This window comes from Charadrius vociferus, unplaced genomic scaffold, assembly GCF_000708025.1.
Source record: "Charadrius vociferus isolate BGI_N301 unplaced genomic scaffold, ASM70802v2 scaffold160, whole genome shotgun sequence".
Classification (NCBI taxonomy): Eukaryota; Metazoa; Chordata; class Aves; order Charadriiformes; family Charadriidae; genus Charadrius; species Charadrius vociferus.
Genome location: NW_009646358.1, coordinates 40,731 through 68,449, shown reverse-complemented (window position 1 = coordinate 68,449; position 27,719 = coordinate 40,731). Strand labels below are relative to the sequence as shown.

Genomic DNA, 27,719 nt, shown 5'->3' with positions numbered 1-27,719 from the left:
AGCCTGTCCAGGTCCCTCTGGATGTCAGATATGATTTGCCCTTAATGAAGCCATGTTGGCAGCCACCAATCACCTCCTTATTTTCCATGTGCCTTAGCAGAGTTTCCAGGAGTACCTCCTCCATGATCTTGCTGGGCACAGCGGTGAGGCTGGCTGGCCTGTAGTTCCCCGGGTCTTCCTTTTTTTCCCTTTTTGAAAATTGGGGTTATATTTCCCCTTTTTACAGTCAGTGGGAACTTCAACGGCCTGTCACAACTTCTCAAATTTGATCGATAGTGGCTTGGCAAATTCATCCACTAATTCCCTCAGGACCTGGAGATGCATCTCATCAGGTCCGCTGGACTTCTGCACTGTCAGGTTCCTTAGATGGTCTCAAACCTGGTCTTCTCCTATACACTGAGTGGTTCTTCATTCTCCCAGTCCCTGTCTTTGCTTTCTGTGACTTGGTTGGTGTGGCTAGAGCACTTGCTGGTAAAGACTGAGGAAAAATTTATTGGGTACCTCAGCCTTCTCCATATCTTGGGTGACCAGGTGTCCTGTTTATTTCTGGAGAGGGCCCACGTTTTCCCTTGTCTTCCTGTTATCACTGATGTACCTGTAGAAGCCTTTCTTGTTGCCCTTAATGTCACTGGCCTGATTTAACTGTCTGGGCTTCAGCTTGCCTAACCTGATCCCTGATTGCTCAGACAACTTTGCTGTATTCCTCCCAGGCTACCTGTCCTGGCTACCACCCTCTGTAGGCCTCCTTTTTGTATCTGAGTGTGTCCAGGAGCTCCTTGTTCATCCATGCAGGCCTCCTGGCGTTTTTGTCTGACTTCCTCTTTGTTGCGATGCATCGCTCCTGAGCTTGGAGGAGGTGATCCTTGAATACTAACCAGCTTCCTTGGGCCCCTCTTTCCTCCAGGGCTTTATCCCATGGAACGCCACCAAGCAGATCCCTCAAAAAGCCAAAGTCTGCTCTCCTGAAGTCCAGGGTAGTGAGCTTGCTGTGCACCCTCCTCACTGCTCTAAGGATCTTGACATTTCATGATCACTGCAGCCAAGGCTGCTCTTGAGTTTCCCATTACCTACCAGCCCCTCCTTGTTGGTGAGAACAAGGTCCAGCATGGCACCTTTCCTCATTGGTTCCTCTATCACTTGGAGAAGGAAGCTATCGTTGAGGCATTGCAGGAACCTCCTGGATTGCTTATGCCCTGCTGTGTTGTCCTTTCAACAGGTATGGGGGTGGTTGAAGTCCCCCATGAGGACCAGGGCTTGTGAACATGAGATTGCTCCTATCTGTCTACAGAGGGCCTCATCTGCTCAGTCTTCCTGCCCCTGCCCTCCCTTTAATCCTGGCCCATAAACTGTTTTTAAGATTTGTTAATGTCTGGTGGGTTTTTTAAGTAATAAATCTATAAAATCTTTCTTACAGCTGAAATCAGGCATAGTGTTTTCCCACTTTAAATAGTCATGACTAAGAATATGTAAAAACCAGAAGCCCTGCCAAATAATTTTAACTCTTTTGTCTTGCACACATGGAATACTGGTAATTCTGCTGTTAAAATCATCATTGTATGCAGTTTATACCAGGGCATTCCATTATTAAAGTGCAGAGCAAGAATTATGTACAAAATGTTTTATGGAGGCTATTTCTTTCTCAGTTCATTATATAAATACATGCAAGTTTGTTTTACTATATCTTTAAGATATCTTGGTTCTTTATGTCCAGAATGTGATTAGAAGGCCCTGCAGTAATAGTATATTGCCTTTCCTGTTAACAGATGACATCCCTTTTCCTTGCTGTAGGTGAGGAGTCAGAAGAAGATTCAGATTATAGTGAAGGTGATGATGAAGACTTTGCTATGGAAAAGAAGAAAGCCAAAGGAAATAAAAAGAAAACCAGACAGAAGATGCCAGCTGAAAGAGAGAAGAAAAATCCCAAATCCAAGATTAATACTACAGGTAAGTTTGTCCATGAATTTGAAATAGATTTCTTTATAATAAAAGTTCCTTTTATTTTCACTGAAGGAATAGATAAATTTGGCTGACAAACTGACTGTACAGGGTTATGATGAAAATGACTATATGAAGAGTAAAGGGAGGAGAGTAGAAAAAAAATCCTGAATGAAAAACTGCTTTATAGTAAACTCACACTCCTTACAATAAAAGCAGGCTAAAGTGAATAGATGGAGTTAATTTCTTTTTATATATTTATAGTAGCTTTTAAGAAAAGGTTAAATAACAACCTGAGTTGTTTTGTTTGTTGTTGTTTTTTTAATGACAATCTCGGAGCTTCCTCTTGCAGTCACATTTATAAATTTTTAACTCAAGGGTAGCTAAACAATGCTAGTTCTACTAACCACTTGGTGAAAACCACCAAATATCCATGCCCTTCAGAGGTAATTGTTCACTATGTCACTAACGCAATTTACTTTAAAAGCTGAAGAAAATTCTTATCTTGATGATAATCTTGTGTCTGACTTGGTAATGTGTTTTAATTTTAGGCCTGAGTTTAGAACATGTAATTTGGTTTAAAATTAGTATTAGTTATGACAAGGGCTGGTTTGCTTTGTGTAGCTGACGGAAGAAACTTCCCACTTAGAAACTGGATATCTGGCAGGTCTTCGAGAAGAAATTGTTACACTGCTTATCTTCAAACCAGTATTGAAATTCCAGAGTATGGAGGACTGACTGTATTAATATATACTGTTAAATATGTGACAATTTATTCATTATTTCAATCAATGCAGAGGGCTTGTGCTGTACAATGATCTATCATATTATGCAGTGTGATGATTTCTTTGTTAAAGTATCTTTCTAAGGTGGCTTTTATTTTCCAACTAAGTATCACCTGTAGTTTCTCCTTCACGGATAATGGAACAAAAATCTGAGCCAACACGAAAGATGTCCAGTTCTTCAGAACCAGTTGGGAGGCCTTTACATACATCAAGTCCTGTAACAGACAAGAAGCCTAAATGGATACCACCAGGTACCTCTAAGATTATAATTATAAACAGATACATTAGTTGACTCAGTTTTTAGCAATCTCTCCTAAAAGCAAACCAATGAATAAACAGTATTTCAGAAAAATTACTGCCCTCTTATAATGAAAGGTATTCTTTTGACCTTAGATGTTGTTTTTTTTTTTTTTAAATCTATCGCCCTCTTCTTTCCCTCTTACAGTGTTATCCTTACGTTATGTGGGGAGGTTAATAAAATATTTTCCAGAATGTGGATCAAGTCTTAATCAAGAGATTGTCTTGTGACCATTTCTCTCTTATTAAGAGTTTTCTTTATTTCTGGTATTTGCTGCATTATTATCTATTCTAAAGAAATAATATTAGAAGGAGTTCGGAGTGTTTTAACTGCTTCAGTAAAGCTAATCCTTAGAAGATTTATCTTCTTAAAGTGTTAGAGCATGCTGCTGCTGACTTCTACCTCTTATTTTGATTCATATTTACTCTTCTTTCCTGAACACGTTTCTTTCTGTTTGGCTTCTTTCTCTCAAGCCTTCTTTTCCCTCTTGGAATTGTGTTCAGTTGTGTAGTTCTCTGTGGAGCACCTGAAAATGCACAGTACACTGGGAGCAGTTTCTATGTGCTTGTCCAGTGTGTTGGTGGTTACTTAAAACCGTGCACCATACTTGCTGCATTGGCTCCCAAATAGATTGATTCCTGGTGAGTATGCTGATTTTCATGTGCTTCTGTGGTATGTTGCTCAGACCTCTTTGCAATATCTTTAGATACTTTTTTTGTTCTGCTATAAAAACTGTAAAAAGACAATAGTCTTATGATTTTTTGTTCCCCTCTTAACTTCGTACACCTTCTTTTTGTTTTAAAATTATTTTCAGCTGCATCAGGAAGCAGTAATAACTCTATGAGATACGTTTCGGTTAAGTCACCTACCCAGTGTCTTAGACTTGGCCTCTCCAGACTAGCAAGAGTCAAACCACTGCATCCCAGTGCTACCAGCAGTTAAGTGGTCAATGATAAAGTGCCACATGAAGGAAAAGACTTTGGAAAGTGTTTTACTTCTAAATAGACGGTGGGCAGCAAAAGCTTCATGGCATCATCCACTTTGGAGGACTGTTGTTTATGTACGTGTCTAATATTATAATGAGTTTTTATTCTGCAAAGTGCTAGGCATCCTTAAGTACTACTGAATAATTGTATTATTTAATCAAAGTGACCTCTGGGTCACCAGCTCTTTGATGTATTATACTCAGAGTTGTGGGTTTGTGATAATTTTATTTCTCTGATATCTAAACTCTTGGCATTAAAATAGTCAAGACAGCACTATGTCAGTTATAGCATTTGATATCTCAAATGTATTCGTAACACAAGTGAAAGTCATAGTTTAAAAAATATTTCTTGGAAGACTTATCACTTTCCACCCTCTTCTTGGAAAGTTTGTCATTCTCTCAAAATCTGTTAATGTTTGCATATCTTATATGTGGATTTTAAGGAATTTTTATGTATTATAATTATAAATGTCTATAGAATGTTGTATTTTTTAAAAAACTAAAATAAAATACTTTATATAATCTGATTAATCATATTAATTGACTTTATTAATTTTGAAAATAAATTCTAAATTTTCGCTACAGTCCAGCAAATAGTTCTGTATCTGCATACTGTTGATGGAAGTCAGCAGCATTAGTCAGGCTCAGACAGTGAGGATTTTGCTTTGAGCTCCTTGGTCTTTGTTGAAGACCATGATACCATGCATAGTTAGTGGATTTTGTAAAGTGTTGAAATGATACTGAAATGATGTGATGAAATTAAATGATACTGAAGTGATGAAAGGATACTGAGTAATGAGACCGAGCTTTCAAACTTAGTAGTCCACAACATAAATAATTTCCTATCTAAGGGTATTGATTATGTCAGATGACACAGCAGATGCCTTTCTCCCTGTATTATGTAAGGGATCTGGTCATGACTGAGTGGAATATATAGAATCATAGAATGGTTAGAGCTGGAAAGGACCTTAAAGATCACCTAGTTCCAGCCCACCTGCCATGGGCAAGGACACCTTCCACTTGGCCAGGTTGCTCAAATGTAGCCCTATTCAGAGTAATTACACAGGCAAAAGCAGGGTGCTGCCGAAACGAAAACTAGAGTATGAGAAATTACTTTTTAACTGTATAGTACTTACATTATTAAAACAAGATAGTAATAAATGCCTGTTTATTAAAAGCAATATGCATTTTGCCTTATGGAAGGAATGACAAGAAATCTGTGGCTGAGAACGTGTTTCTCAGAAACAAGGAAACGTGGGCATTGTGACACACAGTCTCACATCATCCACATTTTGGATGCCTGGCTCCTGGCATGGAATCACATAGCCCTGAGTGTAGTGTGCTCCAGTGAGCTGGGCAAAGTGAGTTTAGGAGGGGAGGCATGTGCCTGCTGTCTCTAGTGCTTGCCTGACGTGTTCGTGAGTTGTCTTAGCTTGCTCAAATGCCACATCAAAAAACCACAAGTTTGCAGCAGGTTGCCATCAGATGAGCTTGAAACTGATCCCAAACAAGGGTGAAGCAGGGGTACCCACAGGAGGAAAGGTAGGTATCCAAGAGTAACGCTTGTGACAATTAGCGTGTAATATGTATGTTACATTATTTCTCTCCTCAATTCCCTTTGTGCTTGCTTACGTAGCCCCTTTCTGAGGTGTACAGTGGATAAGCAGCTGCAGCAAAATGGGAAGTACAGAGAGCCTTGGGTTTACAGAGTTTTCCGTTATGTCACCTGTCCTTGAGTCCCTCCTTTAGTTTATATGAGTTTCCAGTTCATGAGGATTTTCCAGTATTTCTCCATTTTTTTTTTTTTCTGAGTGAAAATTCCACATAGGCAATTAGAAAAAATGTCTTTGAAAGGGAAGTAGTAAATATTCTTGATTGTATGTTTCAAAGCTATTCTGTACCTGACCTGAAGAAAACAGGTCTTGCTGGTAGGTGCAGATTATTTTTATAAAAGACTGCTTCTTTTGTGTCCTAGGTTATTAAGGACATGATCAAAGGCAGCTAAATTGATTTAGGGGCTGTAATTGTTAGAGTAATTATTCTTTTCTGCTAGTAATGGAGAGGTTGTCTGTGTTATTCCAGCTGCTTTCAAGCTTGGAAAATTAGGGGGGGTTTGCTGAAAATAACATTTACAGTTCCCTCATTGCTCTAAATTTAAAACAATGCTACTTAGAATTGTCCGTGCATTGTTTTTCCAGAAGCTGCACAGTGGTATGAACATGAAACGTGTTTTGATTTCAATTTGTAAAGCAGGCAGAAAGTGTGTTGGTTTGTGTGTCAGAGTTCAGTTTTCACATACTTGCTGTTTCAGAACTGCATCTTTTTTACTAATACTAGTAAAAAAGAGTAAGACTGTTAAAAAGAGATTGCTGTTTGTAGGTGTAAGCTTTGCTGCCAACGCCCTCCAAGTCTCGTCTGTGAGTAGATACCCTGTCCGATAGAGAGATCACCTCTTGCTTCAGAACAGCAGAGGGGTTTTCCAGCATTGGTTGTGGCTCTGGGTAATCCTAGAGACGGAATCAGCTGCACAGCAGTTGAAAGCTGCCTTAGCACGGCTGCGTGAGCTGTGTCTGCGGGGACACAGGTTGGTCATACGGAACAGGGCTGCATCACAAACACACTCCGCAGAATTCCACAAGCCTGAAGACACTGTGCTCCAAGACTGATACATAGGCTTGGTCTAAGACAAGCTTAAAAAAAAAAAAAAAAAAAAAGTTAAAAATTTCTAAAATGTAAGGATACAGCAGTGTGAAATTGCTTTGAATGTTCGTAAAGCAGATTTATGTACCTCCAGATGTTCAATGTCATCAGTGCATCTCTCACTTCCTACTCTTTGCGAGTACTGATAATGCCACAAAAAAGAGGAGGAGATCACCGGGCAAACAAGACCAGCAGAAACCTACAATGCAAAAGTTTAGTACACTGAGCACTGAGTAGGTGGGATAAATCTGTGTGTCTGGGGACACATACGCCACCTCTTTGATTTGGAAGAATAAGAAGTCGTCTTCAAAATAGAGTTTTATCAGTGTTAGGAGTATGATTTTTTTTTTTATCCTGTTTTTCTAGTCTGTATACAAAGGTAAATTATTTAATGACAGAAAACAACACACATAACATTAAGAAAAATAAACAAAACAAAATCATTGTATATAATGAGAACTGAGTGAGTTTGGGATAGATAAATAATTGGTTGTAGTGACTGATGAGTTGTAAATTAGTGCAACAGATTCTAGAATGTGTGAGTAATCTTTGTGCTAAAAGCTGTTGTTTAGTGTGCTTATTATAAAATATTTTTCTACTTATTCATAAGTTCTGGAAAATAATTTGTTTAGGCTTTGTTTCTATGTTCAGACTCAGTGAAAGGATTGGACAAAGTAAGTGTGGAAGAGATTCTGAGCAGCTCATATCCCCAGCATGGAGGCAGGATCTGTTCATCCCATCTTGACAGAGGCTTGTCTAAATCTTCTCTGAGTGGTGGAGAGTCTCCAGCTTCCTTGGGTGATCTGTTCCAGAACTTGATTCTAGCAGGGCACACTGTTAGAGAGCTTTTCAGTAGTGGTAATAAGATGAGATCTTTGAGTTTTTCATGTAGCTGTTAGGCTTGTTACACTGTCCTACATCTCCAGGTATAAACTGATCTCTTCACACTCGGTAGAGCTGGAGTTTAATCAAAGTCTAATGCTGACATGTTGTCACATTGTTTGAATCTCTCTATGCAGTGTAATTCTTCCTCTTCCTCAAAATTTTGTTAACCAGCTCATGGATATTCTCCTAATACAGTTTTATCAGTCTGAGTTTTTCCTTTGTGTTTCTCTGTCTTGTCTTCCTGTTTCTGGTAATATATCTGGGAAGTAACATACGGCAATATCAAAATTTTGCTGCTGAGAAATTAATGCAACTTAACTGACCAGCAATTCTTACTGAGTAATCACAGAATCTCCTAGATTGGAAAAGACCTGTAAGATCATCAAGTCCAATCATTAACCTAACACTGACAAGCCCACCACTAAACCACGTCCCTGAGCACTCCATCTACATGACCCTTAAATACCTCCAGGGATGGGGACTCCACCACTGCCCTGGGCAACGTGTTCCCGTGCCTGATGATCACTTCCATTCTTTAGCGTTATCTTATAGAATATGATATGTGCAGAGGATGAGATGTGTCAAATCTCTATGAAATATGAAAAATCACTACCTACCACTAAATACTTCGTCAAATACACGTGCTGCTACCATCATCCTTAATCCATGCCTTTGCAAAGCATTCCATGAATGGCTTCACTGATTTTTTGCTTGTAGATTCATTGTATATTTGTTCTTGATATATTACCAATCCTGTTACCATCATAAGACAAACATCACTATTTCAACTTTCATTATTTCTGAAAAAACCTGAATATACTTTTGATTCAGTTACTCTCATCTTGTGAATAATTCATGATATGATTCAAAAGGTCTGAAACCCAGCCCTCATTTCCCTGGTCCGTATTGGTTCTTCTCTGATATACTGGTAATGTGAAATTCTGTATCTTTTGAGTAGCTAAATAATAAAGGTGTAACTTAATGCTTGCTCAGAGCCATGGGATCTAATAAGAGAAACAAACCTTTTCCCATTATTTTTGTAATAGCAACAAGAATGGCCAAATTCCATTTCCTGAGATTAATTGCATCAGGAATTCCATGCAACTCTGTGGGCTGCTCTTCCCTAAACTGTTCTTTAATTTTTGACAGGGGGGTTGGGTATAAATTAGAAAATGCACTACCTCTCTGTCTTTCATGTTTGGTCACTTTTATTACCTCAACTTTCTTTTACCCAATAGACTAGTAACCTATCAGTGCAAACCACAAAGATGAAAAACAAGTGTTACCACTTCCTGTGATCCTCTGCGCAGAAACCAGCTCTTTGCATTTTAAAACAGTTTGCCCTGCTACTTTGAAGAATTATTGGTCTGTCTCCACTCATGTGTGGCATCGTTCTCTTGAGAGGAAGCCAAAAAGCTGTGAAAAAAACCCAGATCTTTGAATTAAGGCTGTTTCTGCTGTGCTGAAGCTTTCACTCTTCATACACCCAATATTCACGATGTTACATTTTAAACAAAGATTTGAGCATGCATTGTTCGCATAAATTTGGGATATTGAAAATCTGAAATTTTGTTTTCTTAACTTTCTTTTTCCCACTGTTTGTTTTTTTTTTATTATTTCAATTGCTTTTGACTATCTCTAAAAAGTTAAGGAGTAGCTTTCCCTAGCCTTGACTGAAGCACAAAAGGACATAAAGTTTGACTAATTGGCATTGTGTGTAAAGGACAGAAGCTACGTGTTCCTTAATGTATGTAAGCTTCTCTCTATTTAATGCTCAGGCATCTCAATTCCTCTCACCAAATTCTTTTTCATAATTACAGTCCTTGTGGCCAAGGCAATCGTATTTATGGTACCATTCAAAATTATCAGACTCTGACAAACAAAGGAGTCATCTGAAATATGAGACAGTAGAACTGATCAAATATGAAAGACAGATGATATTTGTCTGCTTGGAGGTAGACCATCTTGTAAAGTAGAGCTAAAGATGACAAACTGTCCTTCTGTTTCCCTCGTTGAACAGATGAAAGATCTTTCTTGGCTATCTCATGCTTTTTTACTTCCACTAAATCTTCCTTTAATTCTGTTAATTTTGCAGGATTCCTTAAACTGAAGGATTCTAAAGAGTTATAATCTGGTAGTTCTTATAGAAACACCCTGTGAACCCTATCTCAGCAGAAATGTTAAAAGACAGGTGCATGTTTCTTAGAAAGTGAACAGAAGCTTTAACTATGTCAGAAATCAACGTTAGATGGCAGTACATTAAGACATTATTCCAGTACTGTAGAGATATATGGTTAGCAATTGTATTTGCAAAGCGTACGCATATCAAAGAGTTGGGTGACATATGTGGGCACCAGAGGAGGTAAATAAAAGGCAAAATAAAAATGAAGACATTCAGATATCTATACTGTACTTGCATCAACAGTGACTGGTGCTTCTCAGTTATGAACAGCCTAGCATTTGATTGTCCAGTGACAGCGAGTCTTAGAAAAGTGAGATTTGACTCTAATTCCTACAGAAAACAAATCTGCACTGTTTTGAGGATGGTCTTATAAATCTTTTCCATATTTGATGTCTATTCTTCTTTGAACACAACTGTTTTATAAAGAATGCAATTATCACTTAATAAATAAAATATTACATTACATTACGGTACTAGCGCCCTAATGTATCTTGCAGCTTTAAACACCTAGTATGTTTTGCTGAGCAGGATAAAAAATAGCCAGAGGGTATTCTAACTATCTAACTATTTTCCAACTATCTTTTTTTTTTAATCTAAAACATCTAGTATAGAAAAACAAATGGAAATGTAACAAGCATTAATCATCTTACCTTTTGTCAAAGTATATCAATAACACATTTATAGTCTAATACATTTTCATAGAGGAAGGGAGTAATAATGTTACTAGGCATTTCCTGCATTATTTCATTCAGCTACCAGCTTTAATGTATAGTTTTATATATAATAATTTTTATATATATTTTTATAAAATTTTTGTCAAGCTTTTTTACCTACCCCTACCTGGGTAAAAATCATATTGACATAATTTGTCAGTGCGGTGCCTCTGATTCAGTTTCTCTGTCACTATTTCATAGGAACAAAGTTACCTACAAGCCAGAAAACATAAGAATAGGTAGATCTGTCGTCTTCCCCAGCATAGCTCAGTCGGGAAAAGGAATGCGTTCAGCACAACCAAAGGTAAGAGAACTGTGTAGATCTCAGAAGGTGGAGGCACAGATTTAGCTTACCAATAATTCAGAATGCCGTAGTGCTTCCTTATATTGAAATTACCTAGCAATTGGCAGCTATTGTCCAGGTCCAGATGGTAGGTACTCACTCAAATCCTCCTTCATTCTCTGTGCTCCTCTCAGAAAGGCCCGTTGCAATTATGAACTTGTACTTGAAGAAGTGGAGGGAAATCTGTCTTCCTGTGCCTTAAGACAAATATCCCTCTCATCAGTCAGAGAGGACCAAGGCCCCTACAGTGGCAGGGTAGTCCGTGTCTTAGCTTGGCTTGCTCCTTTCCCCTTGCACATTTGATTGCTGTCTCAAGAAGGTGCTTTTCTCCTGATTTTGCCTGTATAGGATGTTCAGAAGAGCATAGCAGGTGGCTCCCACGCTCCTTCACAGCCTGGCACCTCGTGTTCTTCAGTGCATTGCACCTCCCAGCTTCCTCTGTGATACAGCCAACATATTCTTGACCACCTTCTACCATTGTTACCCAAAGACTGTCCAAAGTTTTCAAAGATGTGTTGATCTGTCTCCTTGACGACTAAAGGAGACACAGAGGTCTATTGACTGGGGCAACTGCTAACTGTGGGTTCCCTGTGTTAAAACAAAGTGTGACAGTAATAATGCAGGATTCTCAAATAATCTTCTCTTCCAAAATCGGTATTTTTTCTAACTCAGGGTTGCACAAGTAATAGAAAAATAAAGATTGCTCTACACAATCATTTATATATTTTAACCGATGCTAGTCAGTGAGCTGTGCTGTGCCACATGTGTTACATATCTTGTATTATTATAAAGGGGATTGCAAGGATTCCGTTTTGCTGGAGGACTACAAGCAGAGTGATGATGATCCATATGCAACATGGGGAAAGTAGTCTCTTTTTTTCTTCTAAAGGTCAATGGAAGTAAGGGAATCAGTCACTGAGAGAGTCATGGAGGTAGCAATAGAATAAGAATGAGAAAAGAACTCAAAATTATACCTTTTGGGGATTAAATGTTTCTTACAATCAAATTTGACATAAGCAACAACTTCCATATATCAATAGTTTAACAGCTGTCTAAAACACTCAGACTGCAGAATAGCTGCGTTGCTCTTACATGAACTCAAGTAATCACAATACTCCTAATGTTGTCAATTCATTCTCAATAATAAGTCATTAAATGTGGAATTCATAGCTGATTTCATGATATTGTGATTTCTTTTGGGTGCTACTTGTGATTTTTACTTTTGCTGGATTAGTCAAATTCTGATTAATTATTCCAACTCTGGTGATGTTGATTATTGACAATAAAAATAATCTCTGCTTGAGTATTGACATTTATTCTTTTTAATTATCATTAGCATTTTGGCATAGATTTTGATGTTATTTTGGTGCTCAAGGGAAAATCAGTGATCCGATGAACTGACTGCTGGAAACCTGAATGCTTGTATGGACCTTCCTATTGAATAGCTACACTTTATTGAATATGAAAGAAAAAAAAATGAAACGAGAAGCTAAACAAGTTCATGCTATATACAACATGCTGTATGGTCATTTCAAAACTAAGTAAGACTGAATATTGTGCACACTGCCTTAGCTAATGTATGCATCACAGCTCTAAAGAGCAAGTACACAAGCTTTTACTTTCTTCCAAATGTAATCACAAGAGTAATACCATTTCAATATTTAATAAAAATTAATTTTAAAATAATCATAGAATCACAGAATGGTTTAGGTTGGAAGGGACCTTAAACATCATCTAGTTCCAACCCCCCTGCCATGGGCAGGGACACCTCCCACTAGACCAGGTTGCTCGAAGCCCCATCCAGCCTGGCCTTCAACGCTTCCAGGGATGGGGCCTCAACAACTTGCCTGGGCAACATGTTCTAGTGCCTCACCACCCTCAGAGGGAAAAATTTCTTCCTGATATCTAATCTAAATCTACCCTCTTCCAGTTTGAAGCCATTACCCCTCATCCTACCACTACAGGCCCTTGTAAAAAGTCCCTCTCCAGCTTTCTTGTAGGCTCCCTTCAGATACTGGAAGGCCACTACAAGGCCTCTCTAGAGCCTTCTCTTCTCCAGGCTGAACAACCCCAACTCTCTCAGCCTGTCCTTATAGGAGAGATGCTCCATCCCTCTGATCATCTTTGTGGCCCTCCTCTGGACACGCTCCAACAGGTCCATGTCTTTCTTGTGCTAAGGAGTCCAAAGCTGGACACCGTACTACAGGTGAGGTCTCATGAGAGTGGAGTAGACGGACAGCATCACCTGCCTTGACCTGCTGGCCACACTTCTTTTGATGCAGTCCAGGGTATGGTTGCCCTTCTGGGCTGCAAGCACACATTGCTGGCTTCTCATCTACCAACATGCCCAAGTCTTTCTCCTCAGGGCTGCTCTCAATCCATTTTTCGCCCAGCCTGTATTTGTGCTTGGGGTTGCCCTGACCCATGTGCAGGACCTTGCACTTGGCCTGGTTGAACTTCATGAGGTTTGCACAGCCCCACCTCTCCAGCCTGTCCAGATCCCTCTGGATGGCATCCCTCCCCTCCAGCATGTTGACTGCGCCGTACAGCTTGGTGTCATCAGTATACCGGCTGAGGGTGCACCCAATCCCACTGTCAATGTCACTGACAAAAATGTTAAACATCACTGGTCCCAGTACTGACCCCTGACATTGTCCCAGTCCCTGCCTTTGCCTTCTGTGACTTGGTTGGTGGTTGTTGTGGCTAGAGCACTTGCCAGTGAAGATCAAGGCAAAAAAGTCGTTGTGTACCTCAGCCTTCTCCATATCCCAGATGACCAGGTGTCGTATTGCCTTCTGGAGAGGGCCGACATCTTCCCTAGTCTTCCTTTTATCATTGATAGATCTATAAGACTAGAAGCCTGTAGAAAACTTTCTTGTTGCCCCTGATGTCCCTGGCCAGATTTAATTCTATCTGGGCTTTAGCTTGCCTAACCTGGTCCCTAGCTGCTTGGACAGTTTTGTTTCTGCTTTTGAGTGTGTCCAGGAGCTCCTTGTTCATCCATGCAGGCCTCCTGGCTTTTTTGCCTGACTTCCTCTTTGTTGGGATGCATCGCTCCTGAGCTTGGAGGAGGTGACCCTTGAATATTAACCAGCTTCCTTGGGCCTCTCTTCCTTCCAGGACTTTATCCCATGGAACCCTACCAAGCAGATCCCTCGAGAGGCTAAAGTCTGCTCTACTGAAGTCCAGGGTAGTGAGCTTGCTGTGCACCCTCCTTGCTGCCCTAAGGATCTTGAACTCTACCATTTCATGATCACTGCAGCCAAGGCTGCCCTTGAGTTTCACATTCCCCAGTAGCCCCTCCTTGTTGGTAAGGACAAGGTCCAGCATAGCTCCTCTCCTCGTTGGCTCCTCTACCACTTGGAGAAGGAAGTGGTCATAAGTGCTTTCCAGGAAACCCCTGGATTGCTTTTGCCCTGCTGTGCTGTCCCTCCAAGAGATACCAGGGTGGTTGAAGTCCCTCATGAAGACCAGGGCCTGTGAACATGATGCCGCTCCTTATGTGTCTATAGGGGGCCTCACCTGCTCACTTATCCTTGTCAGGTGGCCTGTAGCAGACCTCCACTGTAACATCACCTGCCCCTGCTCTCCTTTTAATCCTGACCTGTAAACTCTCAGTAGGTTACTCATCCACTCCTAGGTGGAGATCCATGCACTCCAGCTGGTCCTTGACATACGGAGTGACACTCCCTCTTTGTTTCCCCTGCCTGTCCTTCCTGAAGAGCCTGTGTCCTTCCATTCTAACACTCCAGTCATAGGAGCCATCCCACCACATCTCTGTGGTTCCAATAAGATCATAGCCCTGAGGTGTGCGCACGTCTCTAACCTGTCTTGTTTCTTCCCCATGCTACATGTGTTTGTACAGAGGCACTTAAGCTGGGTCCCCGATGAAGCTGACTTACTTGCTGGAGTGGCTGCAATCCCTTTGGGCTGCTAAATAAATGATAATAAAATAATAATAATAATAAAGCGGTGGAACTTTTTAGGTTGACACAGAGTTCATGGCTAAGAATTATTCACGAGCTATAAGACAGTATCTATTTCTTTTCCTCCTGACATGTCTTCTTCAACTGGTATGGCTGCCTTTGAGATTGTAAGCAGGTAGGAATTGACAATATTAATTATTCTACTCTAAAAATCCCAGCAAAAGAGGCGACAGCTTGCTGAGGTATTTCTGTCCTTCCACTTTAAATGTCAGAGAGTAATGGCAGTGTCAAAGCACAACAGAGATACTACCAATAGGGTTGTTCCATCAGCACAGCGAGGCAGCATAGACTGATAACCACTGCTGAAAAAGGCACTCAAATATGTCCCTGACCCTGGTCACTTGTCCTTAACTGCAGGCAATGTTTCCTGCCACTCTATGGTGAATTGGAAGAGGACTGATGCAGGTTAAAACTAAGCTGAGTTTGACTTGCTGGTTTAATTTTAACCTGAGTTATTTTTTGATCCAATTTATTGTAAGACTTCATGAACATTTGTGCTGGCATGAAGAAGGGGACAGCTGAGGATTAAGAATAAATAGCAAAGGGAGAAGCAGACTTCTCCCCTCCTCCCCACCACTCTTTTAGCAACAGTGCTGGTTTTAAATGCTCATGAAACTACAGTGCTTTTCTCTGTCCTGCTGTAGTCTGTCTCAGTATGCATGAAGAAACATCTTGGGCTTCTCCTTGATCTCAGTTGTTCTCAGTCTGGACCTGTCTCGAATGCTGCTATTAATTTTAAATATTTGTCTGGTGTATGAAAGAGTTTTTTGAAGTGTGTGTTAATTAAACCCCTGGTGGGGGAGAGCAGACAATAGCAATGTTGGATATACGCAGTTTCTTCTTTATCTAGCATTTTAACTGGGATAAGATGGCCCAATAGAAAACTATGTGGTATGTGAGGGACATCTGCCAATTACCTACATTTTATCCTCTCAGAATATGTCATTGAATTTCAACCAACTCAACTCGGGAAATTCACTCTTAACGACAGCAACATGATTTAGGCCACCAGGTGCAGAACTTCGAAGTTTGCTTCAAAGCCAACTGAAATTTTGATCAGTCTTCATTTCAGGAGGCTTTTGGTCAGGTCTTTTGAGGATAATCACAGAATTATAGAACAGTTAGAGTTGGAAGGGGCTTTAAGGATCACCTAGTTCCACCCCCCCCATCATGGGCAGGGACACCTCCCACTAGACTAGGTTGGTCAAAGCAATAATACCCAGTAATAACCAAGACTGATTTTTTTTTTTTTTTAAATAAATTATTTCCTGGTGACCTTGGCAAAGCCTATCAGAATTCCTTGAATGGAGCAATTCTGAGCTGACCTATGATGGATATCCTAGGAAGAACTTAATGTGTTCTCATTACTTGGCATTTAGAGTCTTAATTTTACCTGTAATCTTTTGCGCTCGGTGGCTTTTTGTTTTAACAAGGTGGATGATTTCTCCTGGCATGGGGAAGTATCTCTGTTTAAGAAGGAGCCAAGATCATGGGAAAATTGCCTTTTAGGGTGGCTGAGGCACATTCTCTTTGATGTAGAAGAGTTCGGCTGAGCATTAACTATGTCTTTGTTTAATCAAGTTATGGCAAGAGGACAGAAGGGCTTTTGACACTGAAGACTGCCTTAGTCTCAAATGTATTTGAGACTCAATGGAATTACTCATTGGATTGCTCAATGGAATTATAGTAACGCAGAGTTTCTCACTTCCTGCACTGGTGTCCAAATAGTATTGTTAAAATACCACTTAATGGTATTAGTTGAAGACTCACAGGCATTTTTCTTTCCCCATTTTCCATTTATAGTGACAATTCATACTTAGTTGTGCTTGGTCATAAGATTCCAAACTTAAAAAAAGAACAATTTTGGTAATAATCTTTCTTTTCCCAGACCCCTATTTCAGTCCCATAAGCTGGAGAGCTCCAAAGGAAATACTTATATTCTGAAATCTTTAAAGCTGTTTTTGAAATATAGTTAAATATTAGAACCTCATTCATAGAAATTCTACTGAATTTCATCATATTCACTGCCTCCAGTGTACAGGCTGCTTGATTATGGGTTACTCTGGCTTTAAGAAATCTTTGAATATTGCTTATTAAGTGTTATAACTTTTTCAAGAAATTGAAGAAAATATGGAAATCATAATGATAGCTTTATTTTGTGTAATTTTGTAACCATCAGATTTAAAATTCTGCTTGTCCTTGACTACTTTAGCATTCATTGAATTTACTCATATCTGACATCAATCAAAGGCATTAATTTTCTGCAGAACATGATGTCTGCTAAAGCTCTGCATCTGTGTATATGAAGACCGAGCAGGTTGATCATAATAATTTTAATAATACCTAGGGGGTTTTGTGGTGGTTTTAGGTAGAACTCAAATCCCTTGTAAAAGATGTTCTCTTTGTATGTGTTCACATGGCTGTGCAGAAGTAACCATGAAGCCACTGCCAGCCTGCAGGTTTTGGAGAGGCAGGCCAGCTGGTGTGATTGAGAGACAGATCCTTAAGTGAACACTTTTGAGCTCATTTTCTTGCCACGTGGATGGGTCTTAGCGCTCCTGTGCCTTGCCTAGCTGCCCCCACCCATTCCATCTGCTCTTCTGACAGGTCCCCACAGCCAGTGCTGGGCAGACGCAATGGCACAAAGCCTTTTCTGGGAAGGTTGAAGTGTGCCCATAAAGCAAAGGCAGATGAGATATATTTACTAAGAGTCGGCTGAATTTAGGCTACCTGCAAAGGAACTGTAACTGTGAAGCGGAGAGCTGCCAAAGTTCCTGGCAACATTTAAATCAGCAAGATACAGATATAGCACTGAGTAGTTTTGAAACCATCATTTAAAGAAAAATCATGATCTGTATGGGATATGTTTTCCACCTGTAATTTATGAGGTTGCATATAGAAATTCTCCTCATTTATCACCTTTGAGCACTGTATCTTCATTAGCCCTAGTGAGGTTGTAATAAAAAATCTGTGATAGTAGAGTTCTTTGCTGATAATAATATTCTCTGCTGAACTGTGTACACTTCGGAACATGAGTGAGCTTGTCTCTGCTGAGATCAGCTCCTGCTTCCCCTTTTTTTCATTTGCTTTGATTCATCTTTCTTGCCAAAGAAATTTGGAGGCAGATTTTTCCAGCTGCTCCTCAAAGAGTGGCGAAATATGTTATTAAAATGATGTGAAGCATTCTGTCCTCCACACATCACAGCCAGGCTGTTCCTAAGCAGGAACTGTGCCTAACTCCCCAGTTTTGATCTGTATCACTCCTGAGACATGTTACCCAGCACATACTGCAGTAGCTCCTCTGTACACTCTTCATCCTTTCTGTGCATCTCCCTGTAAGGAAAAAGGATTTATGAGCAAATTTTGGTTTTGTCAACATGATATAATTTATTACTGTTCTGATTATGACATCATTTTACACTCTTGCTGAACATGCAGGGGGTATCTTTGACACAGGGTAAGAAAATGAGTATTATTGTCCAAAGTGTGAGACAAAACTGTGGTCACACCAGCATAAAAGACAGGTCAGCACAACCTTTGCTTGTATGGTTAGCAATGATACTGCAAAATTACAGTCACAGACCTGCTTAGGTTGGAGGGCCATCTTGAGACCATCTACTTCAACCCCAGCTATTCTTTGTACAATAGTATGTTGTGGTTAAGGAAATAGTTCTCCTTTGAAATCTCCCTAACATTCTCTGTATTTACAATGCATGTGAAGAGAGTATTATTAAAGTATTTTCCCCAAACAATAGGAGAGCTTCTTTATTAAATATATATTTCTCCTGGAATCTCCCTTGGGCATGATTTGTAATGTGTTCCTCCTCTCCAAAAAGAAAGTGAGGCAAAATATATACTTACTTAAAATCTTTTATTTAAATTAACAGTAGGAGTGCACATATGCCAGGTATGGACTTTTTGGCGCATCTATCTTTTATACAGTGAGATTAATGTATTATAATTCAGCATGTGTACCGAGATTGTGTCAGTACATGGATCTAGCAAAGACTGTAAGCACTCACCTTTGAAGTTCATAGAACCTCCTGTGTACTTCAAATTAACTGTGTGCTGAAATTTCTTACTGAATCCGTGCCTCAGACTGCTGATTAACTCGTGTCTCCCCCACAGAAGTGTTGCCTTAACCACATGTTATTTAAATCATAGTTGATTGCTCAGTTTAATAACATCAGGTGAAATGCAGACTGCAGTCTGAATCCCAGGGGTTTCCCATGGCGTCCAGGTACTGAGAAATATGTCGCCAGGCTGGTGGTTGCCAGCCCATGACGCGCATCAGCATCAGAGGTGAATCAAGGAGGTCTGCCAGGTGCGCTCACTTGGCTTCTTTGCCAAACAGAGCACTGCTAGGAGGAGGATTGGATTGGTGGCACTCCAACTCCACCACCCTGAGGAGGCTGCAGCAGGGATGGTAGCGCTGCTGGTGTAGGAGGTAGTTCAGACCCTTGTCATGCCTGGTGCCCCTTCTTCCTCGTACTACAGCACCTCTGTACCGCTGGCTGTAGCCGTAGCGCCATGCCTCTATGCTGCTGCAGGTCTGGGGAAGGAGGTGGCCATGGACTCCTAAATGAGGCACCGGATGAGAGAGGGAGGAAGCAGACAGCAGTGGACCACTGCACTCAGCGTGCACCTGCAGTCCTGGTATGCCCAAGTGCGTACAGCATTTCTGAAAATTGGCTTTTGGCTACTAAAAATAGCTAAATATAGATGCCTTGCAATAGCTAAAAGTAGATACCAGCAATAGACAGTCCAGCCTCCCTAAATAAGGTCCATGGGCTTCACATAGAGCCCTTGCAGAGAGGCAGAACCATTCAAAGTACCCAGAGGGTGTCACCCAGAGCTAGTCAAAAGCCAAATGTAGGCAGAGGGATGTGCCTGGAAGTTGTATCCTTAGGTGGAAGTTTACATACTTCCACCTAATCATTAGATCTGTTTTTACTCCTAATCAACAATACATGGATAGCTCTGTCTGTTTTTTAGTACGAGCCATGTAATTGCAGATGACTAAGAACATAAGTGAAGTAAGGTTTGGAGAGAGAGGTAGTTTCTTTCATCAGACTAATCCAAAATGTTGGAAAGTCACAGACACTTCTTTTTTTGGTTGTTGTTACTGTTCGGGTTATTTTCTTCCTTTTAATGTGGGTTCTGTATTCTGATAATGATTAGACAGTTCATGTGCAGAGCTGAAGTTTGTTCCTGTACTTATCTACTCATTCAGATTACATTTGATATATACTTTTTCTATGAAATGGTGCACTGGCAGCCATGATGCAGTTGCCCAGAAAAACTCTGTCTTTCTATTTTGTTGACTGGGATTAGATTTCTCTCAGTTTGGGATTAGATTTCTCTCAGTTTAGGAGTCATAAAAAGTCATGAAGTTTCATGTTTTCAGGTGACTGCATATGCAGCTGCCTGTGGGTTTTTTTAATTATTCTGTTATCTGCTTTACTTGCATTTTGCATTCAGAATTGAACTGCCTGGTTTTGAAAGTGTTTTGTCTTTTTCTTGAATTGTCACTTCTTCCAACATTCTTCACAGGTTACCTATTATCAACCTCTGCTATTTAGCTGCAAAAGCTTGTGATTGATTGTCTTTTGGTGTGTAACACTTCATTGTTCTGCTGTGATCTTATCTTCTTCCTCCTCTTCTACCTCCCTGTTGACTATGACCACTGGTGTCAACTTTACACGAGACCACATTTTGTGTCAGTCCTTGCCTAGCAGTATTAAGGACTATTAACAGCACAAAGTTGTCCTGACATGACTGACACTCCAGTCAAATAATGTATAAAAACATTAACCAAAAAAGATTAATCAAATAAAACCTCATCAAGGAACCCCAAACCTGGACAGCAAACAAATGTAATTCATTACATGCATCTATATTGATTAGTATGAATTAATTTGCTTTGTAGTTTTTGTATTTAGGTTTGTTGTGTATAGCAAAGAGTTTTGCTCCATACAGGTAACTGCAAGAATCAGAGGTACAGTGAAGTGGTGTGCAAGCAAGAGGAGGGTCTTGAACTGTTATATGCATGGTTTTAACAAGCCAATTATTTTATTTTACTTGAGCAGTCTGTATGAAGAAACAAAGTGGTTCTCCCTGGTAACAGTTACAACAGATACGGCCTATGATTATCAGCAGGTCTCTAGAAACTTTTAGGTAAATTATTTGCAAGACCGACATGAAAATATTAGTGTAATGTAAATGGGAAAAGTACGGAAAGACACGAAATGTCAGTGGCATTGTTGCTTGATTAGGCCTGGGGTCTATTCAGTAGAGATATCCACTGTAAGGTGGGCAAATATTGAACCACTGAAGTAGATGCTGCAATAGCAGAGAGCACTGTGAGGTTTAATTTCCGGGAAGGTGGTTCAGCTCTCAACTGTCTGGAACATGCCTGGTTGGGAGATCCTCACTGGGAAACAGGGAGATCTAGACTGTGCCCTGCTCAGATTACCATTTGCAGTGCATACCTGTTCAGTTTTCCACAGTGCAGATCAAATTATGCTCTTGCAGGAGATACAAGTTAAATTTACACACAGGCTCAGCACCTCTTAATATTTTCCAAATGTCAATAGTATTTGCTCTAGCAATATACTGATGTCAAGTCACTGCCACGCACCAGCACTTGTTGAGCTCTAAACGGAGCTGGTGCAGATTCATTTAGCTGTCTCTCCTCTCCTCCCAAATCAATTTACCTTCTTCAAGTTGCTGAAACCAGTGTAAATTTGCCCCCCTCCTGACGTCTCCAAATTAATTTGGCATGTATCATAACCTACAAGAAAATTATCAGAGTTATTTGGCACCTTTTGATTGTCAGGTTCATAAGTATTGTGTTTGTGAAAACTAGAGGCGTCATGACAGACTTCTCAATGCTTGAATGAAAGCTCACATTTCTCATGTTGACTTGCTCAGTTCATAGTGACTGTGGTTTGGGATCTGGGGAAGGATCCATCTTCCACTAGACTTCACAAAAAACTTATTTGATTTCATACAGTTTCTTCGTTGTCCATCACTTCCCTTGTTGCTTTACAAGCTCTAAATTTGACTCCCAGGAACAGCAGAACATTTCACTGATGTGAATTGGAGCAGGATATGAAGGCAAAGACAGATTTTGTTCATTATAGACTTTATAGTGCAAGCCTTTCCATTTATTATTTTTGTTCCTGTATCTCCTGACATGTGGAACAAACTCTTTGCTGATTCTCGGAAATCTTTCTCAAGCTTTGAGATTCTATTTGTTTTATAAGAAAAGTTATGGTCTTCAGATTTTATAGTTTGTTTCTTTGTTTTTTTTTAAATTAAAACAGTTTTGGGTTTTGACTTCTTGGCATTTATGTTTTGTCATCCAATTGTCTTTTTTTCTCATCCTTCTCTTTCCGTCCCTCCCATTTTTTTTGAAATTTCCAAAGTAACTAAAAATTGAATAAGGGGAGAATATAATTTCAATGGCTCTGTGGTCCTGAATCTTTTTTTGCCTTAAAACATTTTGAAATAAGGATCAAACAATATTTGTGTTTGTAAAATTATTTTTTTACTTTAAAAATATAAGAAATTTAACTGGTATTAATTTCAGTCTTTTCCAAAAAGCAGATTTGGAGATTTCTTTTCTCTTTTTTTATTCCAAACTCACTATGTCTTTATTGTCATAAACTGTCATTTATTTTGTTGCTCTTCTGCTTTTTTAAATCTTTCTTTCACTTTGACAAAGATTTTGTCTGTATTTTTTCTGCTCTTTATGAAACAGGAATTGCTTTATCGTTCTCAGAAGAAAAGTAAAGGAAATAATGAATTGAGACTAAGTATTAGCTATTCCCCCATGGAGCCTGTCAGGAGTACACAAATAAATTACAGCGTGCTGAATAAAAGATCACTGAAGTTTGTTCCCTTAATTTTCCAAGCTAAAGCTGCTCCTTCTGCAAGCATTTGTTTTGCTGATGGAATATCTAAAAGGCTGTCAGGGCGCAAAGAGGTTTAAAATTTAAGCAGAGACAGGACTACCTAGAAACATTCATTCCAAGATCGTGAGTAGTTCTGAGGGCTAAGAGGAAGCTGTGAGTGAAATGCTTGGAGGCACTCTTTGGATTCTCACTAAAACTCTGAATTACCTTTGAATTACCTTCATTGGACAGTTTATGTTTATAGCAGGAGAGCTAAAGCTATGGCTGTGTCTTTGAAAAAGAGAAAAAAAAAGAAGTAAGGAAAGCAAATGATGCACCTTGTGGTGCCTCAAGGGATGGTTTTGCAATCATGCTGAGCCTAATTGACGAACATGTTGTGCTTGCGCTAAGTCCTCAAAGATTTCATAGCACATCAGCAAATATGCTACTATTTGCAGTTCAGTTTGATATTATTTGGTTTCTGTCAATGCTGTGGAACTGTGGTAAAATAACATGTGATTTGATTCCAGTCAGCTCACCCGTAAAAATCCTCAGCCAGCCCATGTTATTCATAGAGGGGCACCTGTGTGGCTGGGTTGGATTAGATGAACAGTAGCATCAGGTTTGAATTACAAGGAGAATAATTTAATGGAGACAGATTTAAAACATGGAGCTTTGTCATTATGGGGAAAGAAAGAAGCAGCGAGAGCTGCTGTGATTTCAGCCTCTTCAATAACTCTTGTTTACGAATGAGAAGAAATAGAAGAATCCTGCCTAAGGTAATAATGTTTGGCATTTGTTTTTACGGTTTCATGTACAAATGTCTATATTAGGTTATGACATACCTATTGTAAGAAATTGAAAATAACTATTAGAAAACAGAAAGAAGACAGTTTGATCAGTTGTACCATCTACCATCAATTCCATATGATATTTTTATTGGATTAATCATTATTTAAATTTGTTTGGAGACGAGAAATTAAGATGAAAATTTTTAATGAAATCATTAACATTACTACTGCTGCAGAGTTAAGAACTGCTAACATTTTTAAGTTACAGGAGTATCTTACAGATTTTTGCATAAGTGGTGAGCAAATGATCAATTTGTGGAATCCCAGAGTACCTAGGGCTCTGCAAAAGACTTCAAATTGACATTTTGGTTTACATGAGGAGCTTTGTGGTTTATTTAAATTACAAATATATTGTAGATAGCCAGTCTACTTTTTTTTTAGAGAAAAAAAGATACTCTATAAACATCTCAGTGAGTTTTATTAATCTGAAATTAAAAATTCTGCCTTTTAAAAAATGCGTGTCTCTAAGTTTAACCTAACATTTAATCACTTTGTTTAAACTGACCTTCTACAGGAAAATCAATATGAAGGGTTGTTCATTGGTGTGCTACCAATTTTATACTAGTACAACCCCTCTGAAGTAATGAAGTTGTGAAATGACGCCTTGGTTTTCCTCCTCAGGTGACGCTATTTAGGAAGTCATCTGAATGTAGAGGTGAATATCTGATGTAGTATTATTTGGGACGGTATTTAGTAAGTGTAGTCATAAACTATGCAAGGACTGAGAGGCCTTGATTCTTCTGGGTTGGCTGTTCCAGCTTCCACTTCCATTCATCACAGGGGTGACACAGATGTTTCCCAAGTTTGACCTGCAGATTGGCAGAAACAGCTGGAGCTCTTTCAAGAAAGGAAGATCTCTCAAGGCTTTCAGGGCTTGATGAGAAAGTTAAAAATTCTTTTCCATCATGATAATGATCTTCTTTGCTCATCATCTTTTTTTTTTTTTTTTCCTTTTTTTTTTTGCCTATGACTTTTCAACATATCTAGAGCTACATTTCATCTATGCACCCCACTCAATTTAAATCAGCTTCTCTGGTCCATGTCCAATAACTGCCTCTCATGTGATTCCTCTTCAGTTTGTGAGTCCAGGAATAACCATATTTTCTGTTCTTGGAATAGTCCTAAGAACAGATTGATGCTTTAGAAAAACATGTTTAAGCACGGATTTCTAGGCTATGTCCTTTGTTTGCCCAGCCTGTTTCCTAGAAATGATGATGTTGCTAGGGTCCTGGTGGCTTCATACAGTCAAACAGCTCTTTGGAAAATCCCTGTGTATCCAAATTCTATTTGAATACAGTCATGGACCCTTGCTCAGATGTTATGAATTACCTCCAAAGATTATGATAATTACATCCTTAGCTAGACAATGCCTTAATTTCCTCCTGTGTAAAGCTGCATTCATAATTCTTATCTAGTCCTTTTAGAACTGAACAGCATTATTAATTTGTTTTTCTTGTTTGCTAGGAGAAAGAGCAGATCCTAACCAGGACAGGAATTGTTAATAAACTAAACAGCCAACTTCCTAGCAAATAATTTAAATGTTAGAAACTTGACTTTATCATATCCCAACATTTTGCACTCTTCTGTTCAAGACATGTTCTGAAGAAGTCAGAAACCATGTGACTGGCTTTTCCATTTCCAGCAGACTTGGACTAATTGGTTCATCTGGTGGGATCTTTGCCCAAGCAAATGAATACATAGCCTTAAATCACCCATTCCCTTTGCACTGAATTTGCAACAGTCTTACTGACATAGTTCATAAGGTTTAATGCAGCAACTAGAACAGGAGCGATTTAAGAAGCTTTCTGGCAACTCCACTCACGTTATTCTCTAAGGACTTCTGGTATTCACTTACTCTGCTTCAGCCTGCAGTGGCAGCATTTGACTTTCTCCATGGCACTGGCCAAGCCTGTATGCGTGCCACAGCATAGGACTGGAGACAAAGTGTTCAGTTCATTGTTTCTCTGTATCTGTGTAGGAGGAGTAAAATGTTTTCAAATCAAATTTAGCATTTGGCATCCCTTTTGCATTAGAGGAAGTGGCTCTGCAAGGTGCACTGCAGTGCAGGAGGAGCACAGTAAAGGGTATAAAGAGTAGAATTAATCTAATCTAATTTTAGGGATATAAGAAGTTGGGATAGCTAGTCTACATTATTTGCACAGGCTCCTTCTCAAGCCAAGCCAATTCACTTCTACAGGGAAATTTGTTTACCTTGAACATTTAGGCTAAGGTGGAATGAATCCTCTTCCCACTCTGTTCCTTTGCAGGAGAAGTTCTTTAATGTCCTTTACCTCTAAAACTATTCTACTTCAGAGATGTTACCAGACTTAACAAATACGTAGTTAAGGTTTTGCCTACGTGATGATCACAGCCAGTGATCATATCCACAAGGAATTTATCTACCATTGCACTTAGCTCCTTTCATTAAATATCTTTCAGAAACAGGTATTTTTTTAAAAATGAGCGACAATGACCATCAATATTTCCTTCGAACTTAACAAAATGGCTTTGTAATTTAGAGCTGAAACATTTTATGCACTGTTTTTTATTTCAGTGTATAATGATTGAAACTTAGTAGCAATCGTGGCAGGTTTCTCTGGCTTTGAGAGTATTGTTGAGAAATGTAGGAAAAAACTTCATACAGTTTCTTTTGTTGTCAAAAATTAGTTGTTCTTCTTCAGGTATGAGAAAAGAATCATCCTAAAGACTGCTTACAAGAATGTAATAAAATAAAATGAGGAGAATAGAAAGCATTACAAAGAACAGAAATAAATCAAAGAAAAGAAAGTAGAGGACATTCTTCTTAATGGGGGACAGTTGAATGCCCGGTCAGATCTGTCCTTCACTCCTTTCTATGTAGGCTCTCCTAGGAATGTTAATAGTTTCTCAACAAGAGTCAAAGCGTGAGATGGAAAGGTATCGCCCAGAGCATTGTGGAGCTATGTAAAGCTGTATTATAAATCTTCTCATTAAAAGAATGGCTGTGCTACAACAAGCCAGAGGGAATGCAGTGTGCAGCTTTCTGCCACGTACCCCACTTCATATATCTAGCACAGCTGGTTGAAAGAGGAACATTGAGTGCTATTAGCAAGTGCCAGTAGTGATTATGTTACTCATCTACGTAGCACATAAACGTGATATCAACAGTGGGCTGCACTGACAATTTCCAGTATCACAAATCTATATTTTTGCAGTTATAATGTATGCCACGCACTATGTTAGTTAAATCCTTTCATGTGAACCTTGGTGCAAATTGCTCAGAAATGCTTAATATAGCTGTGGGAGAGAAAAGTTGGAGTGTTAACTAGCTGTATGTGCTCGCACATGCTTGTTTGTCTGTATATGTTTGTGTGGGAGTGATTTAACTTACGATACAAGTGATGTGTGTTTGTGCTGTTTAATTTGTACTCTAGCACATGGCATCTCCCTGCACTCCCAGGGCTGAACGTGCCCTGCTGGCATGGCAGTCTACGTGGTTATTTGGCTAGAGAAATTTCTCTTGTATGTGAGGTATAATACTGGGGAGGAATTGTTGACTAGAGAGTTGCCAAGCTTGAAAGAATGGAAAAGTGGGAGTGATGGAAAAGGTAGCGATGTGCCTTTTAGGATGCTGCACCTCAGTAATTATATTAGGCAAGGGCATTTTGTGGACCACCATGAGTGCAAAAGAATCGTGGTTTGTCCTTTGACCACACTGTGAAAAGTGGTGCTCATTCCAGGAGCATCAGTAAAAGTGGCAGCCTTCTAGAATAGCTTCTGTGGGTGAGCATGTATTTCTTCTTTGAACACCCTGGTTTCTGAGTGAAAGTAGAGCTATTCTGGGTTGTCAACAGATTTAAGCCAGCAGGGAACATGCCATTCCTTGGCTGTATGAAGGTGGAGAGCACATTTTATTTTCAGTTTTAGATATTCCCCTAAGATGGTGGGGGGATAGGGACATCTTCATCAGTGCTCCGTCACACATGCACAACACCCGAAAGAGGAAAAGGAAAGATGGGATAGCAGCTAAGCTTTGTCTCACTATTCACACCAAAATGAGAGCCTCATTATCTCATGGGGCAGAGCAGCTCTGCGCTGATGCCAACAAGAACCACAGACCAAGATGCTACAGTTTTGTCCTCAGTAAATGACACATAATGTTCAATGAGAAGTCAACCC

General features: G+C 39.6%; 1 protein-coding gene across 1 annotated transcript in view; it reads left to right on the top strand.

The window, feature by feature from the left end:
- The window catches only part of RAD51AP1 (RAD51 associated protein 1), a 9,076-nt gene extending 5,116 nt beyond the window's left edge, over window positions 1–3,960 (top strand). Inside the window, exons 6-8 of the mRNA XM_009894238.1 lie at window positions 1,789–1,944; window positions 2,828–2,971; window positions 3,833–3,960. Of these exons, the coding sequence (XP_009892540.1) occupies window positions 1,789–1,944; window positions 2,828–2,971; window positions 3,833–3,960 (428 nt within the window). The remainder of the gene's footprint in view (window positions 1–1,788; window positions 1,945–2,827; window positions 2,972–3,832) is intronic.
- Window positions 3,961–27,719: the final 23,759 nt, after the last annotated feature.